The sequence below is a fragment of the Haliaeetus leucocephalus genome, unplaced genomic scaffold, assembly GCF_000737465.1.
Source record: "Haliaeetus leucocephalus isolate CR32 unplaced genomic scaffold, Haliaeetus_leucocephalus-4.0 Scaffold439, whole genome shotgun sequence".
NCBI lineage: Eukaryota > Metazoa > Chordata > Aves > Accipitriformes > Accipitridae > Haliaeetus > Haliaeetus leucocephalus.
Genome location: NW_010972875.1, coordinates 6,746,720 through 6,763,786, shown reverse-complemented (window position 1 = coordinate 6,763,786; position 17,067 = coordinate 6,746,720). Strand labels below are relative to the sequence as shown.

General features: G+C 38.1%; 1 protein-coding gene across 3 annotated transcripts in view; it reads left to right on the top strand.

Moving 5' to 3' along the window:
• Positions 1-894: 894 nt before the first annotated feature.
• Positions 895-17,067, top strand: part of FRYL (FRY-like) — a 147,240-nt gene continuing 131,067 nt past the window's right edge. For 2 of the 3 annotated variants that reach the window (XM_010574501.1, XM_010574499.1), the window contains exon 1: positions 896-1,385. In XM_010574501.1, the coding sequence (XP_010572803.1) occupies positions 1,208-1,385 (178 nt within the window). In that variant the 5' untranslated portion in view covers positions 896-1,207. Of the gene's footprint in view, positions 1,386-17,067 lie in introns of all 3 variants that reach the window. The other variant, XM_010574500.1, reaches the window with a different exon arrangement.

Below are 17,067 nucleotides of genomic sequence, written 5' to 3'. Positions count from 1 at the left end.
GTTTTGTGGTTTTTGGGTTTTTTGTTTTCTGGTGGGTTTTTTTGTTGTTGTTGTTGTTGTTAGGAGCTAGACACAGTAGTGAATTTTTGTATAGTAGTGTGGTATACTTCAGGCTAAGGTTGGATAACCGTGTTGAATGCATTCAGAAATGTCTTCGGACACTGAGCTGCTTTCATAAAAATAACAGAAGTGTGCAGGCTGCTCCTCAGACATTCAGAGTGGGTATTAGTTGATTTCCTCTGGGTGATGTATACAATCTTTGGAGGCAAGTGAGGTGGGAATATTACCTAGTAGTAAGTCTGTGGATCTCCACTCCAAGTCTAATAAATAAAGTAATACTTTCAATCATACAATGATACATATTCCCAAATGTAGAAAGCATTAAGGAATACTCTTCTATGCCAATGTCTCTTTTTTCCCTTTGAGCTTTCTGCTCCAAATGCAAGGCATCTTTCATAATGGCTTCTTTAAGCTAAATATAGAACAACATTTTAACTTCCCCCAAATAAAAACAAAAAACTCGGCTAAACCAGGCACGTACGGAGAAGTAGCCTTAGGGATAAAATGGCTGTTTGGACAAAATGAGACAGGTTATTTCTGTACTTGGTGTTTTCTGGAAGGTGGTTTGAGTATTTTAAGTGGTAAATACAGCATCAGAGTCTCTGCAAAACAGAACTTAATATTTAATAAATGTTAGTGTCTTCATAGCTAGTAGTTAAAACCATGTGAGAATGCAAATGGTTCAAATTGTGCTGTAGACACTTTGTTTATAAAGCTGGTGCGGAGACTTTCTGAATGATAAGTGTTATCTTTCAAGTGCAGATGAACGCTCTCTGTGCACTTAATGAAAATTAAAAGCTATTGAACTCTGTCAGATAGGAATTTGAAAATACACCGTGCATTTTATTAGTGCTTAAAATTGTTGCAGTGCTAAATACGGTGTCTTCTACCAGCGCAGAGTTTAGCGTGTGTTGGTTAATCTAGAGGCTTGTTGTTGTTTGGTTTTCTTATCGGTCGGTACAGTTAGACGTCTTTAAAATCTGCCTTGGGGCAGCTGGCAGCTGGCGTTGGCACCACCCAGGTTCACCGTGACATCAGTAGAAGTCTACCTCTGTGCTCAAGGAAGTCGAGGTGGGAGCCACGCTCTGTAACGTGCAGCTAAACTGCTGAATTTAGTGAATGCTGAGAACGCGGAGGGCGTGTAAAAATGGAATTCCTGAAAAAAATTGTTCCCACTGTCGTTTCTGGAGATGTAGTTCCGGATGTTGGCAGTACTGCCCGTGAAAGCTCCCCAAGGCTCCTGAAGATGAGACGTGTCAGGCTGTTTTCCTTAGGACAGACAATAGATGAAGACGATGAGACACATGTTTTACATCCTGATTACAGTATGTATCCGTGTCATCAACCTGGTAAAAACCGATTACTAAGCTTTTTCTTCAGATCATGATTATTTTGCTAAATTGATGAATTCGATTATAAAAGGCCTTTTTATCACAGTCAGTATGATAATGGTGTCTTTAGTTTTAGAACTGTTTTATCATTGACACACTGTCATGTCTTAGTGACCTATTTGAAAGCAATTTTACAGGATTTCTAATGTGCTCCTTGTCTTTGCATGCCTGTGTGACTTTTTTTTCCCTTTTTGGGATAAGTATCCCTGTGTAAGCTTTTAATTTGTAATGTAGCTATGATTAGGCACCAAGAGTTGTCTAGACAGATGTGTGCTGCACGGAGCTCTGACTGCAGTGCAGGGTTCAAGTTTTGTGTCATCTTTTCTCTCCCTGTTTTTCAAATCCCCAAAGTTTTCGAAGGCTTTCCTTTTAAGAGGTTTTTAATTTCAAAAATGTTTATGCTTTCCTTTTTTAGCGTTTTGAAGATTGCAGATTTTTTTAAATAAACATAATACGTAAATTAAAGAAGTCAAGTAAAATCTGGACATTGTATAGAGAATTTTTAACTTAAGAACATGGGTAAACTTGCTTGTATGAAGTGGTTTTTTTAACTACCTGTTAGCGTCTAAATATTACAGTGTTAATAAAAAGAAGTAGAATGAGTTAATGTTCCTTTTTCAGACAGTTCAACTGGGCGGCAACGGAAAATCCAGTTTTACTTTTTTTTTTTTCTTTTTGCCTTCAGCTAAAATAGTAAGGTCTTGAACCTTTATGGACTTGGATCCTGATGGCTATCTGATGCACAGTTTTTACCCTTTGCTACGTGGTGGCTATTTTCAGGAATTAGTGTGGCCTTGAAACTTTTTCCCTTATGTGTTTAACTGTGAAGTTGGGAGATGGTGACATTCATCTTCTTGGGTGGTGAACTTATAGCCTTAACTATGGAATTAAGTTTGTGGTGGTGGTGGGAGAAAGGGGTTTCCTTGGAAAGACTTTTCTTAGCCTTTCTGATTGTAATATAAACCACTTTTTTTTTTTTTTTTTTTTTTTTAATGGGTCAGGGTGGGTAATTTTGGACCGTGGGGAAAGCGGGGACAGTTCTGTTTTGTTAAACAAGTTGTTCTGTGTATAACAAATTAGAACAAATCAATGTAATTGTACGGACTATTGAAGACTTCTTACAGAATAAGGTCTGTTAAGACTGTTGCTGCCTATACACTTGAAAACTCTGATCATGGTATTATGGTATCTCAAAGAGTGATGCTCTTTTAGCCAGGTTCATGTCCTCATTTAACTTTGAATGCTGTAGAGCCTTGAAGTTTGTCATTGGGTATCACTGTGAATGTGCACAGCTTAAATATCTCCATAGGCATATCTCCTTAATTCTGCTTTCATATGCTGTATTGTGGTTTCTTTATAGCTCTCACTTTTAAATAATATTTTATTTCAAATGTTATAATTTCAGAGTAAATAGAATTGTCTTTGTGCTGGCTTAAAAGAAAATTCTATAGGCTGAAGTTTGTAGACAAAACAGATGCATTCATCTAATTTTGTTCAATGTTTTGTTGATAGCTCGAGCAAATGAGGATAATAAACATAGAATACACCAGTCCTACTATTGAAGATGAATTCCTCTTTCTTGGTCATTAAATATTTGCCAAATGGTGATTATTAGGAGTGATTTTGTGGAAATCAGTAGTGCCTGACTAATATCACATAATAGTGTGATGTCATCATTTGCGAAATGCAGACTTATATTCTGTTCTGGGATCATGCTTTTACCATAGCAGATAGTAGCTGAATCCTCTTTAAATTATCTGCTTATTTCTATTTTTGTATCTTGGTAATGGAATGAACTGCTCTGCTGAAATAGAGCAAAAGAAGTACTGCGTTTACCAGTTGGGTATGCTGCAGAAGGCGGGTGCCGACAAAACAGGTAATAAAACAACAAAATGATTTGAAAAAAATTTGTAAATGTTTACTTGCTTAATGTCAGCAGATGTGGTGTTAATGCACCACCAAATTTAATATAATGAAGCTGTTAAGGAGCTCAGTAGATTTTTAAAGCTAAGGTGGTTCGTCCTGTAGATACGTTTTGAGTTCGAAACTGGGTTGTTTGTGGTGGTTTTTTTTTTCTTTTTTCTTTTTTCTTTTTCCTTTCTGTTCCTTATTGCTGCTGTTTAGGAACATTTTTGTATTAATGAGAATTTAGGTGAAATACCAAGTCTGACAACTATTTTAAAGTATAAAAGTATTTTAGAAGGTCTTAAACCAGCCAACCAAACAAAAAACCTATTCCTGGTATTCAAAGCATAATAGTATTATTTTGATAATACCACATAGTTGGGTTTGCATATATCTGACCTAAATTTTTTTTGTGTGGAATTCAAGTGATGAGATTTTTTTTTTTTTTAAGATTAAAACATTAATCAGTGTCGCCTTCCAAAATGTTAACTCAATTAGTATATCCTTTGTTTTATAGCCGAAAACAAAACCTTAGAAATATATGGTCTGTGACACATCTTTTAAAATATGTAGCTTCTGTCAGAATAGTTTCAAGTATATTTTGGTAATCTTTCGTAACTGTCTTTTTAGATTTACAAGATTATTAGAACTCTAGAAAAAAACCACATCTCACTTGCTGAAGTATTTGCATATGAATGTGTGCATCACAACACTTAATAGATGTTAGTAAAAGAACAGGCAGTTATTTTAAATTTGCTGTAGCATTTAAGAGTTGACATGCTCCCAGTTTTAAAAATTTCAAAGCTACAATCCAAATCAAACAGAAAGATGAACTTGGAGGATCCAGAGAAAGTATTTTCATGTACCAAAAAACACATGCAGATGCATACATGTACAGACCCATCTAGAAAATATTTCATATTCTCCCTTTTGCTGTTTGTAGCATTAAAGAAGGGGAACGCCATGGCTGCTCTGTGCAAAGTAGCAAATGGCAGCTGTACCTGTGATGTGTGAAATGTGCCCTGTTGCAGCTCTGTGCTTCGGTTGTGTTGTAGGGCAGGGTAGCTAATACTGTGGAACAGTCTTAATGGCCAACTGTGTAAGTCAAATCTGCAATAACTGCCCAAGAGATGTTAAATTTATCAGTGATGTGAGTATTTGCATTGCTCGCAGCGTCCACATTATTTCTGTGTATGGAAAGCGTCTCCTTTTGCAAACATTAAACCTGCTTCCCTTCAAGTGCCTCTGCTAGGGGAACAGAAATAAGCCAACAGAATTGTGTTCTTTGGTGGTTAAAAAAAAAAAAAAAGAGTATTATAGCTGTAATTGCCTCAGGGGCTAACAGCAGGGGCTGGATAGACGTAAACTGCCTTATAAGCACTGCATCTCTGTAATACCAGCAACTCTGCAGGGCATATTCAGCTCCGTGTTGCATCTCTGATCAGCCTTGTACAGCAGAGGATGACCAGGAGGCCCAGCACTTATCTGCAATAAAAGTCAGTTTCTGTACCCGAGTTCTGAGTTTTGGTTAGAGAAGACTGGAGGGGTTAGTGGGCAACTAAGTACCATGGCTTCCCCCCAACTCCAATCTCTGTTTGCTTCTCGCTTACATTCAGAAACTGCTCCATAGTACTGTTTGGGATCCAGAATGCTATTTACATGAAAATGTCTAACCCTCTCTCTTGTTTTCTTATCACAGCAGATAGCATTGTTTTGCTTGACTAATGCCCCAGGAAATTTTTCTGTGTATATTTTCCATAAGAAGTAATAAGGAACCTTTCCTAAGGGCCTCTGGAACCTGCTCTTGAAGCTCATTGCAACAAAACATAGGGAAAGGGGATTTGGTTAGATTTTTGAGTGCGGTTTTACAAGCGGATCAGGCTGATCTAACCATTTGCTGCCAGTGAAAAGGGCAATCTCGCTCCCAGCTGTGCAGCCCTTTCCCATCTCCTGTTGGGCGCTGGTGTAGCCTTTCCCTGAGATGATGCATTTCACAAAGCCAGCAGAAAAAATGTTCTAATGTTTTTGGGGCACTATTTTTGAGATGAATTGGCAAGGGGAATCAACTCTCTGAGAGTGCCTTTTTGGTCAGTAGTGGGGGCAGCATTAGATGTCTTACCGTCACCAAAAGTAGCAGTCACCTTCTGGATACCCTCTGTTTAAATATATTGATTTGTGGAAAATGAACTCTTTAATATTTTAGATAAATGGAAACACAAGCATCTCTCCAGACTTTTATTTTAAGTGCAGTGATGATATGCTTTATTATTACTGCTTATAAGCAGATACAATGACCATTGGGTAAATGTTTAAGTAAGGCATTTGCTTAAGATGGAGTCAATAATGAACTGAAATAACGTCCAGCTAGTCTTTTTAAAAGTAAGGCCATGTGCAAAGGGAGTACGCCTCTGACTTTTTCATTTTACCATTAATGTGGAAAATCGACTATAGTTATACTTAATTGTTTAAAAAAAAAAAAGATGGTATGACTTAGTTCTAGGAGATATCTCAAATGTTTTTGCCCTATTTTTTTGAGATTTGCTTTTTTTTTAATTGTATTGTGTACTTGGCTGTATGCCTAATACGCTTTTACTGTCGTTGTCTCAGGGTTTCATCTGAAGAATAGACATGCAGGAGTTTACAATGAATATAAATATTCTTTTTTCCTACAGTGTTTGTGGGTTGGTTGGGGTTTTGTTTGTTTGTGGGTTTTTTTGCCAAAACTTACCTTTATCTCATCCAAAAGAGTGACAAAGTAATTGTAACTTAGTGCTTTTTTCAAGGGGGGGCGTCAGTACAACTCAAAGGTAGACCTAGAAGGGCCTTTTCTTCATACTTAACAGCTACTCGTATGGATTTCATGACGAGGTAATTTGTTTTCCTCTGAGATACGGTGAACAGAGCTTACAACTTTTTTAATGCTGTTGTTCACTTAATAGATTACCTCTGCATCACATTTGCAGGGTTTTTTTTTAATGCATCTTCTGGACTTTAAGCTCTTAAAAGGTTTTCTGAAGCTTAAGTATGTTAGTCTAAGGTTTCATATGACAGCTGAACCAATGTAATGCCGCAATGCTACAAAAAGGAGGTTGTATCCTTTCACCTATATAACTGTCTTGTATATTCATTTGTGGTGGTCCTGGTGCATGTCTTTCCTTGGTGAGACTGTTCAACTTGCTAAGCCAAGAGGAAGCATCCCTTCCCTCCCAATACCAATGGACAGGCAGCAAGCTGGAACACTGTGAGAGCAAACCAACAGCAAATTTAGGAAGTGAGTGTCAGTAATCCTGGCGTTTGGTCTTTTTTCTGTTCTTTTTGTCTTTGTCCTGCATATTATAAGCTGAAAAGTCAGAAGTAATGAGAACTCCAGTTTATTAAGGGGAAAAAAATATTAGAGGTGAAATTGGACAATATTTAATATTATCTTTAGGCTAATTCTTCAAGATAATGCAGTTAAAAGTTAGTGGGAGGGATTGTAAATAAAGCAATTATCTCTTAACCTTTGCAATCCACAATTACTTTAAGATAGTTGGGAAAGGCACAAAATAAAGCTTTTGACTTGAAGGAGAGGGGGAGAGAGGTGATAGTATGGGGAAGATGAAAGAAAATTTAACATAGCCAGAAAAACAAAAAAGTCTTCAGAAGATTCTGCAATAGCCGATTAAGGGGAGCTGCGAAGTGCTGAAGTCAACAAGATATGGAGAAACTCGTCAAAAATAATTACATATGCTACTGTAAACCCATTCTCTCTATGATTTACTGGTAATACAAGGACATAAAAGTATTTGAAATTCTTTGTGTCTAAATTGTCCACAGGTCTTGAAAGCGACATTTTGAGAGGGAGAGAAGGGTTTAGCATGTTGTTCCTTTTTGATTCACACTGTAAATCTCTTTCATGTAGAACAGATTTTAAAACATACCTGTGACACTGCTATCTATCTGTTTTCTATAATGTCTGCCTGCGATCCAAGGTAGGGTCTGTAAGAGGCTGGACAGTGTCTAGAATCAAAATCTCAGCTTATTTTTAAGGAGCCATTTTCCTTTAAATAAAAAACTGTTATCCCTTAAAACACATTAAAATCGATCACTGGACTGAAAACTTCAAAATAACACCCCCGTTATGATGAAGAAAGTATTTGCAAGGTCAATATAGTATTTATCAACAGAATTAAATCAGCAGTTGCATATGAAGATGCCATGCTAGTGACATTAGCAATTCAGATTTAAGATAACAGAAAGATTATAATTCAAACATTTTGTTACACAGTTCCTCACTTTTCAGTTGAAAAGGAAAAAAGTCCATGTTTCAAATGAAAAAGTTTTAGTTTATGGGTGATCTAACTAGCCTTAATCTCCTCTAGGGGTGTTTTTTCTGTTTCTAATGAAAATGTGAGTTGTGAATGGAAGAGGCAGCTATGACATGACATTTTTCAGTAAGTCATGATACTTCTGATGGCTGTTGACAGTTTGTTAGCTGCGCTTGTTAGCTGTTTTATGTCTTGATTTGTAGACTTCCATGCTTCCAGTTTCTTTTGTTTTAAGGTCTCCAATAACAGAATGATTCTTACCCTGTGAGTGCTAACTTTATATGTGTTCCTTCTAAAAAGTATTATGTGGATCCAGACTGAGGGATAATAATTTCGGCTATCTCATCTTAATCAAGGACTAATTTGGAAAGCCTTTCCATTTTCAGTAAATGGCATTCTTTGTGTCTCTAACTTAGCACTGAAAAGCCTTTAGTTGCTCTTCAAGTAAGGAAATGTCAGAAATGCTTTCTTCAGTGGGGAGTGTTTTCTCAATTAGTAAGTGCTGTTGAAGAATACCTGTGATTTGGGAAGTAGTGTTCATGGCCTCGGATGTTTTACTCGACATGCATCTTCTTGCTCTCCAGCCAAGTTCTAAAAGGCCCCTGCAAGCAGAGACTCTCCCAGACAAGAGAGTTCTTGGCTCGTGCTTGAAGGTTTTTGGTGTTTGTATTTATTTATAAAGGGCAGGTTTTGTTGTGAGAAATCCATATGCACTACTGATTTGAAGAGATTGGTGAAACTTTCAGAAGGCCTCATCACTTTAGCAATGGTACCTTCTAAAGGGATTAAGTTCCTGTCTGCAGCAGTGTTTCATGAGACTCTGGATGCTCAGGACTTGGTGTACCCTCACTTTATGATCTGTGTGATACCCCTTATATAGAGATGCTACCTAAATAATAATAATTCTTTAGCTCATTAGTACCATTGAGGTCTGTAGTGACAAGCGTCTGTGTTGGACCCTGATTGCTTGGGAGACTTTCATTGCTCGTTGATAAGACCAGTATGGCAACATGAGCTTAAGATACTTTAGCATCAGGATGCTGTTGCACAGTCGTATTAGACACTGACCCCAAACTGCCTGGTGTCTCTTGGCATCTTTTAAGATCCACTGGGGTGAGCCTTGTCTCAGTTACTTCTTTGAGAAGATGACTGGCTGAAGGAAGAATGTTTTTAATTTCAAAATATTTTCTAACTTGAAAGCAGGAAAAACAGGAAGTAAAACACATAAAAGCAGCTTATAACTTGTATAAAAATATTGTGTTTCTCCAGTATGTTGTCTTCTGTTGGCTAGAATTAGTTTTAAAGTAATTTTTCTTTATTCTTTGGTTAGGGTTTCCATAAAGTCTTATTTCATGGAAGGACTGTGTAGAACTGACTAGTTGAATTTGCCTAGAAGTTGATGGAATTATACCATACACATTTCTAGGTAGATTGTACATTTGGAAAGTTGACACGTTCATGCTAATTACTGAGAGAAATGAACAGTATGCTAGTGCTCTATCAAGAAATAACATGACTGATAAATAGAGAGGAGCCAGTTCCATGAACAGAAAAAGCCTAAGGATATTCTCCATTTTACCTGATTATCTGAACATGTTTCTACCACCCATTTTCAGTTCTTAATTTTTCTTTAAGTGGTAGGGATTACAGTGGAGTGATACTGTCCCTTTCCATGTGATCTGCTCTGCCAGATGCAGGTGTGTGGATGGAGAGCTGTGTGTGACATTGCAGGTGAAGTGATGAGCTTTGTAGCTGCTGCGTGGTCTCTCCCAGTGCTGACACAGGTGCATCTGCTGGCCGAGACTATTTTGTAGTCCACCAGCTGAGGCACTTTAAGGAACTTTGTGCTGTGGACTACTTGCAGAACTTCCAGACAAGTGTTGCCTTGTTGTAAAGTTTTAGTGTGTGTTAGGTATTTGGTATCTAACTGTTGCGTTTAGCTGCCTTTACATTTGTGGTTACTTCTTGTTTTCTCCCTTCCTGATTTTTTTATTTCTTTTCTCGCTTTTCTTCAATGTAACAGCGCGCTTGCTGAGGATAAAGGTTCAGAAATGGCACTCGTGAATTCTGTTAATTCTGACTTGCAAATCAATGTGTATGTATTAATTACTTTTTTAAATCTTAAAAGCATTTCTATTTTGTATTTCTGCTTCAGGTTCCTACAAGAATATCTGTTGTTTCACAGAGATGGGAAAGCTGTAAAATTCAGCATTAAAAGCATTTAATTGTTTAAATCCTGGTAACTAAAGCATTAAAAAATGCACTGTAAACAGTTGCTGGCTTTGGAGTGAAGAAATATGCCAATTTAGTTCAACTATGAAGAATGCCATGTTAATGTAATTTTTTATTTATTTATGATATTGGGTGACGGAGCTCCTTATGCTCCTACCCTGGGTAACTGAAACATCAGGAATGGCAGTTTCAGGAGTTGAAACCTTGAGAGAAAGTTGCCCATCCATGCCTTGCCCCTGCTTGCTTTGCTTCTCTGGCCTGTAACTACAGCTTTCAAAGTCCTTATACTGTGTGTACGGAGCTTGTGAAACTGTTACCTGTGTGGGGATTTAAGCTACAGTGGAGTAAGTTGGTAGGCTTGGGCTTGTGAGGAGGTTTAGCACAGACACTTGGGGTAGTTCCCACTTGTAACTGTGCAGTCCCCCATCCCTCTGCCTACTATTAGCACTCCGTGGCAGAGGTGGCTGAACCAGACATACATCTGCATTACGTGGGGCTGTAAAGTGCTTTAATGCATAAACAGAAATGGGCTGCGGGCTGCCAACGGCAATGGCTCAGGAGCAAATGTTCAACTTTGCTTATGGCAGAGGGAGGAAGGCAGAAATTTATCTCCTGGTGCAGGGCAAGGCAAATACGCGAGTAACTTCAGCTGCTGTGCAAGTCTGGTGGGAGTCTGCATCTGAGAATGTTTTCTACCCAAGTACTATTGTACTCATGAGGCTTAACAGACTTGGGACTTCTGTGCTGAGTTTACTCCCATAGGTAATTCACTTTAACTTTTTTTTTTTTAAAGTATTCCCAGATGAATCCTAAACTCTTGGTGTTTTTTTCCCCAATGCTTTCTATAGGGATAGAGTAGGTGATCCTCACATAATGCAAATATGATGTTTCCTGTAAAAGTGGCACAGACATCCAGCAGCTTGGGAGGAGCAACAAAAATAGAAACATAACTGATTCTTAGCAGTTGTCTTAAGGCCTTGTAGGGTAACAGAGTTAAGCCTTTCCCTACTCTATCCATTTAAACGCCCAGCAACTAAGCAGGGATTTTCTGTGTAGCTCCGTAACTGTTTCCAGGTTCCACTTAAAAGGTTGGTGAATACTAGAGTAGTGGTTCCCCAAAACCAGTACGTTGCTACATTAATGCTGAAGCATAGTAAGGAGGCTGACACGGTACAGAATTGGGCAAATCAGATCTTAAGTCAGTTATTTCAGGTTGTCTGACAGAGACAGAACCGTACTAACCAGGCTTTAGACCTTTAAGGTTTATTTGCGGTCGTGGAAGGTCGAAATTGAGCATCTGAGAGGGAGTAAATCACTGAGTTCTCTAGAATTTCAACTACAGGGATGCCTGTGAAAATTGAGAAACTCGGATTTGTCAGGCTCATGAGATACAGTAACAGCTATAGGTTTGTGTATCGCTTTACTTGTCTCATTTCCTCTTGGAGAGAGGTTGGTTAAACATCATCTCAGAACTGCCTGCTGCGTTGTTTGAAATGTTTCACCTTTTTTATTACTGATTCGTTTCCTTATAATCTTTGTAATTTGCTTCCTTGTAACTGCTGATCTGGAAAGCTAGATTTTCAGGAAGGGCCAGATTGAAATCTGTTTAGTCTAAATCCTTACGAACTTGGTAAGGTCTTTGTTAAAATACCTTGAAAGCTGTTTGATTTTTCAGGATTTAATTATTCTTTCTTTAAAGTCATGGGGAATTTTTTTGGTGGGTTTTGTTTAGGTTTTGTGGTTTTTTTTCTTTTTCTTTTTTTTTTTTTAAAGTAGGATTACTATTCCATCAAGATAATGTGAATTTACTGAAAAGTTAAATATTAACCGTATCCTCTTTGATCTTACTCAAAGACTATGTTCTGCAAGAACATGTGCATCTTCAGTGTACTTTCAGAACTAGTTGGAAAACTCATAATTTACTTTTAATGGGAATTATTATTTGTAGTTCTTTGCCTGAATACCTTTTCTGTCAGTCCATACAATTCCGAATATGAATGTAGTAGGACTGAGAACCTCAAATAAACTTTTGGAAGCAACAGTGACTGCATGTTTTTTACATAACTTAATGCCTTTAGGTGTGGTTTTAAAATGGAATATTTATGCTGGAATGATTAATGCAAATTATTTCGTAGAGAGAAAAGTAGACAAATCATAATTCTGTTACCTTGGCAATCCCAGTAGAAAAGAGCAAGAACTACATTGGGGGTTGGAGGAGGGAGGTAGTATGATATGAATATACTCCTAGAGAAATAAAACAATTGTAGAACTGGGGAATAACACTTCAAATGGAAAAAAACCCAAAAACCCAAAGGAAATGGGGCTAAAAACCTGTAATGTTCCCTGTGAAACATAATTAATGACACATAAAATGTTGTTTCTTTGACTTTTTAAAGTTTGCTTTTAAATGACAAATATTGCTCTTTTAAGATAGCTTATTCAGCAATACTTCAGTCATGAAAATCCCCCTACCTTTTCAGCCTGTAGAGGTGAAGCTGAAACAACATTAAATTTTTTTTTTGGTCTTTGCCACAGGCCAGAGCTCTGGCAGTTATAAAACCAGCAGTTGTTATGCATTGCACTTACGTTATGTACATTGTTCAAAACAGTTGCTAGCGATGTTTCTGGGCAGCTTCAAGAAAATGGCATGATGCTACTTTAATTAAAGAAAAGCTGTACAAACAGTCTTTGCATACACATTTGTAGTAAATGTATTGATCCTAGCAAGTACAGTGATCCTTTTAGAAATTATTTTATTAAACTCCAAATTCTACAAATAAAGAAAAGGAAACGTCTGTTATCTGTACTATCTACAGCACGATAATGTCTGGTCTCTTATATTGCTTGGGTCCTGTAGCTACTTATAACACCCGGGGCAAATCTTCCCTGTTGTGTGACTGGGCTTACTGTACATGTACTGAATATTACATCTACAAGGTATGTGTTCCTGAAGTGCTGAATTGACTTCGCTTGTATAGGTCAAGTGTGCTATGAATGAACAGTACCACGAATGGACAGTCTAATACTTCCCAGAGCAGCTGGGCTTATTGCGTGTGAATCTTACAATGTATAGGTCTATTTGCAGCCTGAAGTCTGCAGACTTAGGTTGCTGAAGTGACTCAAGCAATTTGCTTTTAGCCATCCTCTTTGCTAAAAGGTTTTCATATCTGAGCAAAAAGCGTGGTGGGGGCTGGACACTTGCATTAATCATTTTAGTAGAGTGCAAACAGCTTGCGTTTGCAGATTGAGCGCTTCTGCTTTACTACACCTACAGTCCTACGCTTGTCATGTTCTTTTAAGAGCTTACTGATACCAGTGTGTTCATTCACACATGCCTCACCGTGACTCTTGAGAAAGTACCAAAAACATAGACTTTATAGTAATCTGTTCCCTTTAATAGTGAAATTTATAACCGGTTCAGAATCAAAAGGTATGCAGATATTGGGATCAGTATATAAACTATTGGAATTCTGTAATGTCCAGCGTACTAATGTAAGTATGCACAAGTCCTCAGTTTGAGTTTCTTTTTGGATTGTTTTTCTTACATGAACCAGCTCCAGATCAAACCTATTGGCTTATAGTTAAATGCAAGTGCTTTCTTTTCTGTCTTCTCTCTGGGTAGTAAAATAATAATATTATGGAAGACTTCCCATATAAGTACTCCAAACTGATAGGTATTTTTAGACTCCTTTATAGTGGACATACTTGTTGCTCTCAATTTTAAACACTGTGTACTTTCCAGAAGTCTATTTCATTTTTCTGTCTGAAAAATCAGGAACTGGAAAAGAATCCATGCTGTAAATGACACTTTCTTAACACTGTTTTAGAAATACATGATGATGATATCTTGTAACTCTACACGATGAGTTTTATTGGGCTCTTCTCAGTGAATTAGCCTTGTCTGTGCTTGGCAAGGTTCAGAGGCTTGTAATCCATGTTTTTTCTTTCCTTTTCTACTATTCTTGTTTTGATTAAAAATAAAAGGTTACATTTTAAACTTGTGGTTTATCCTGAAATCTTCTGTTTATTCTAGTATCTGGTAGGTTATTTCATTAACTTAACTCAAAGGCAACGCAAAACCCAAGAGGTCCAAAATTGCGTATTTGTCATCTGTGCATCTTTTATTATAAAAGCATGTACATTGGGTTGTGAGGAAGAAGAAATGTTAGAAGGTTTGTGCACAGTTGTATAATAAGATAATGCTTATGACACTTGATGCTTATATGATAATGCTAAGATACTGACAGATACTTTACCCCTCTTGTTAAGTTGATTTGTATTTGTTTTCTCTTTTTTGGGGGGGGAGGGGGGCAGTAAAAGTATTTGGTATATGCCATTCTTAAATCTTTTAAATTAATGGTGTCCATTGAATCAAAATTCCTATGTCTGTGCATATATGTACAAAAACATACATATTACGTATATTCATGTAGTATTAAAAGATTTTTTCAACATATTTTTGTTTCTAATATTAAATATTCCTAGTCTTCAGTACTACTTCTGAAATCTTCAGAAGGAAAAGCTTACACTCTTGGTACATACAGTTCTCAAATATTCTTAACATCCTGGAAGTTCTTAATGGGCTAGTATTTTCTACTGAGCTAACTGCGTTTAAAATTAATTGCAAGTATCCTTGAGGAAGCCCTATCAACAGTGATCAGTAGTTGATATTATGAATAAATAATAGTGCAACAAAATCTCAGATGCCATGGTGGAAAGCTGTGTAAGTTGCTTGACCAAACTCATCAATATCAGAAATAAATGCAGATTTTAAAAAAGATTTCCTAACATTCATTAACTTTTGAAACACTGCTTTACAGAAATACTGGCAGCTCTTCTGTTTGTTGAAAGTTGTCTTAACAGGACTCCAGAAGGTGGAACATTATGATTAGTATTTCTGTGGGGTTGTTTTAGTGTATCTCCTGGGGTTTCTGGGATGATTGTTTTTTAATAAGTTTCTGGTGCTAATAACTTAAAGAATAAAAGCTGGGGGGGGGGTGTTAACTACAAAGAATCCAAAGTGTATTTTAAAAAGTCCTTATTTTTGAGGTGCTGGGAGAGTTGGCTCATGATTTTGGAATGCATGCTGTTAACAAGGATTCCTTTGAAGAACTCTCTGTAGCCCAGTGTTAAAGGCAGTCAGAGACCAACCGTAATTAATACAGTCTTTCAAATTAGTGATGAAATTCATCAGCCAGTTCCAAAATCTGACCTTTGTATCCTACTCATAACAAAAGTTGTATCTTTTTTAGTAAGAGGAAAAAGGAATGTTTGAAGTATAACTTTGCATGTATTCATAAAAAGTGATGAAAAAGGACTGTGAGGTAATGGGAGGTATGACATACCTGAAACAGGGTTGTGAAAGAAAGTTTGATGCAGTGTCCCAAAGAGGTACTCTGGGTGGATGCACATTCTGTACCTGATCTGGGCAGAAACATAAAGGACTATCCAGATAAAGGTAGCAACTTCATACCTGATTATAGAAAAAAATTTTTTTTGCATGGGGAAATTTGGATTATTTTTAATCTATGAAAACTGAGTGATCACACCAGTCTCTTTTAATAAAACTATTCATCTCCTGAACAGTTGTCAGACAGTAGCTGTCTGGATGGTTGAACAGGCTAGTGCAGTGACACGCTTCACTCGCTCTTTCTCCACTGTCCTTCCACTGGTGTGTTAGACCTGTCGTTTAGAACCGTTTAGCTGGACATCGACTGGTCTATGTTACCTCCCCATTGGTGATAATTATTTTGTCTTTTGGGGGAGGGCTGTCTGTGTAGATTTAAAAAACAAACAAACAAACAAAACCCCCAACAAACCAAAACCACAAAAAACAAAACTTGAAAGTATTTGATGTACATCATTCTTACCTCTTTTCAACAACTTTAGATAATTCTAGTTTATCTGAGGGCACAGATATGATTTCTTCCTCATGGCTGGTGTACTCTTAGTACAGGGTGGGGGCAGTTCTGAAACTATGTAGGTTTTTTAAAAATTAACTTAAAGCAGACTTAATCAGCATACCTGGGACCCCTATGATTAATTTTTTTGTTAATATGTATGGTGTGGGTCAAGTTGCAGTTTAAATAGACCTAATTAAACTACTGTTAGCAGCCGGTGTCACAGTGGTGTCAGTGTCCAGTTCTTTCAATTTTCTGTATTTGACCCAAGGGTAGTGTTATGTGTATAGTTTGGTGGCAGTTATGGAAACAAGCACTATTTTCTCTGTATCACTTCTTCCTGTCACTATGCAGAAGTCTTTCTGAAATTTTCAACTACTTTCAGATTCGTCCATCACAATCTTGAGACGCTTTCAGATGTGTTTTTGACCTGTGTAAGATAACGGTGCCTCAAGCTGACGGAGGGCCACCACGTTTTGGTTGCAGCTGGTAGTGTGATAAAGCTGATAGTGCTTTACCCTGTGCTGAAAATGGGCATAGGCTGTTGATGGGGTGCCTTGCTTTTTCCCCAAAAGAACGGTGGTAAATCCTGAGCCCTATCGAAAGGCGGTGTTGGATTGCATCCCTAGGAATCCTGAAACTTCACAGCTGAGATACTTTTCATCGTGGCCCGTGAGATGATACTGGACGAAGTAAACCAGCAGAAATGTCAAAATGGTGTTGTCAAGTCCTTTAAAAGATGGGAAGAAAAAAAACACAACCCCAAACCACCCAAACTGCTAATAGCTGTAGGTGTCAAAGCTAAACTGCCCGTAGTTCTGTTGCCGGCGTCCAGCCTGGGAATGCTGCTTGTGGCCTTCCTGCCCGCCGCCGTGCGCCTGCTTCCGACGTTGGGATTATTATTTTTTTTCCCCCCTTTTATGTTGCTGCTCTCTCGGTGTAGAAAGCTTGTCGTGCTTTTGGCGCCGTGCGGAGGGCTGCCGGGCGGTTTCTTTAATTCGCTAGACTTTTAGCAGACCGGCTGGAAGTTTATTTAAAACTCGGTGAAGCGCAGGCAGCCTTTCGCAGCCCTTTTCGGGTTCAGTGGTAAGCGGTTGTGTAGTTCGGCTGCCGGGGGGGTGTGTGTGCGCGCCGGTCGGTCGGTCGGTGTCATCTGGCAGCGTCCCTCGGGGGGAGTTGGGGAAGGCGGAGCAGAGCCCGCCTCCGGCCGCCGCGCTCTCTCACACGCTCTCCTCGCTGAGCGCGGCGGCACCCGCCGCACCCTGACAGGCG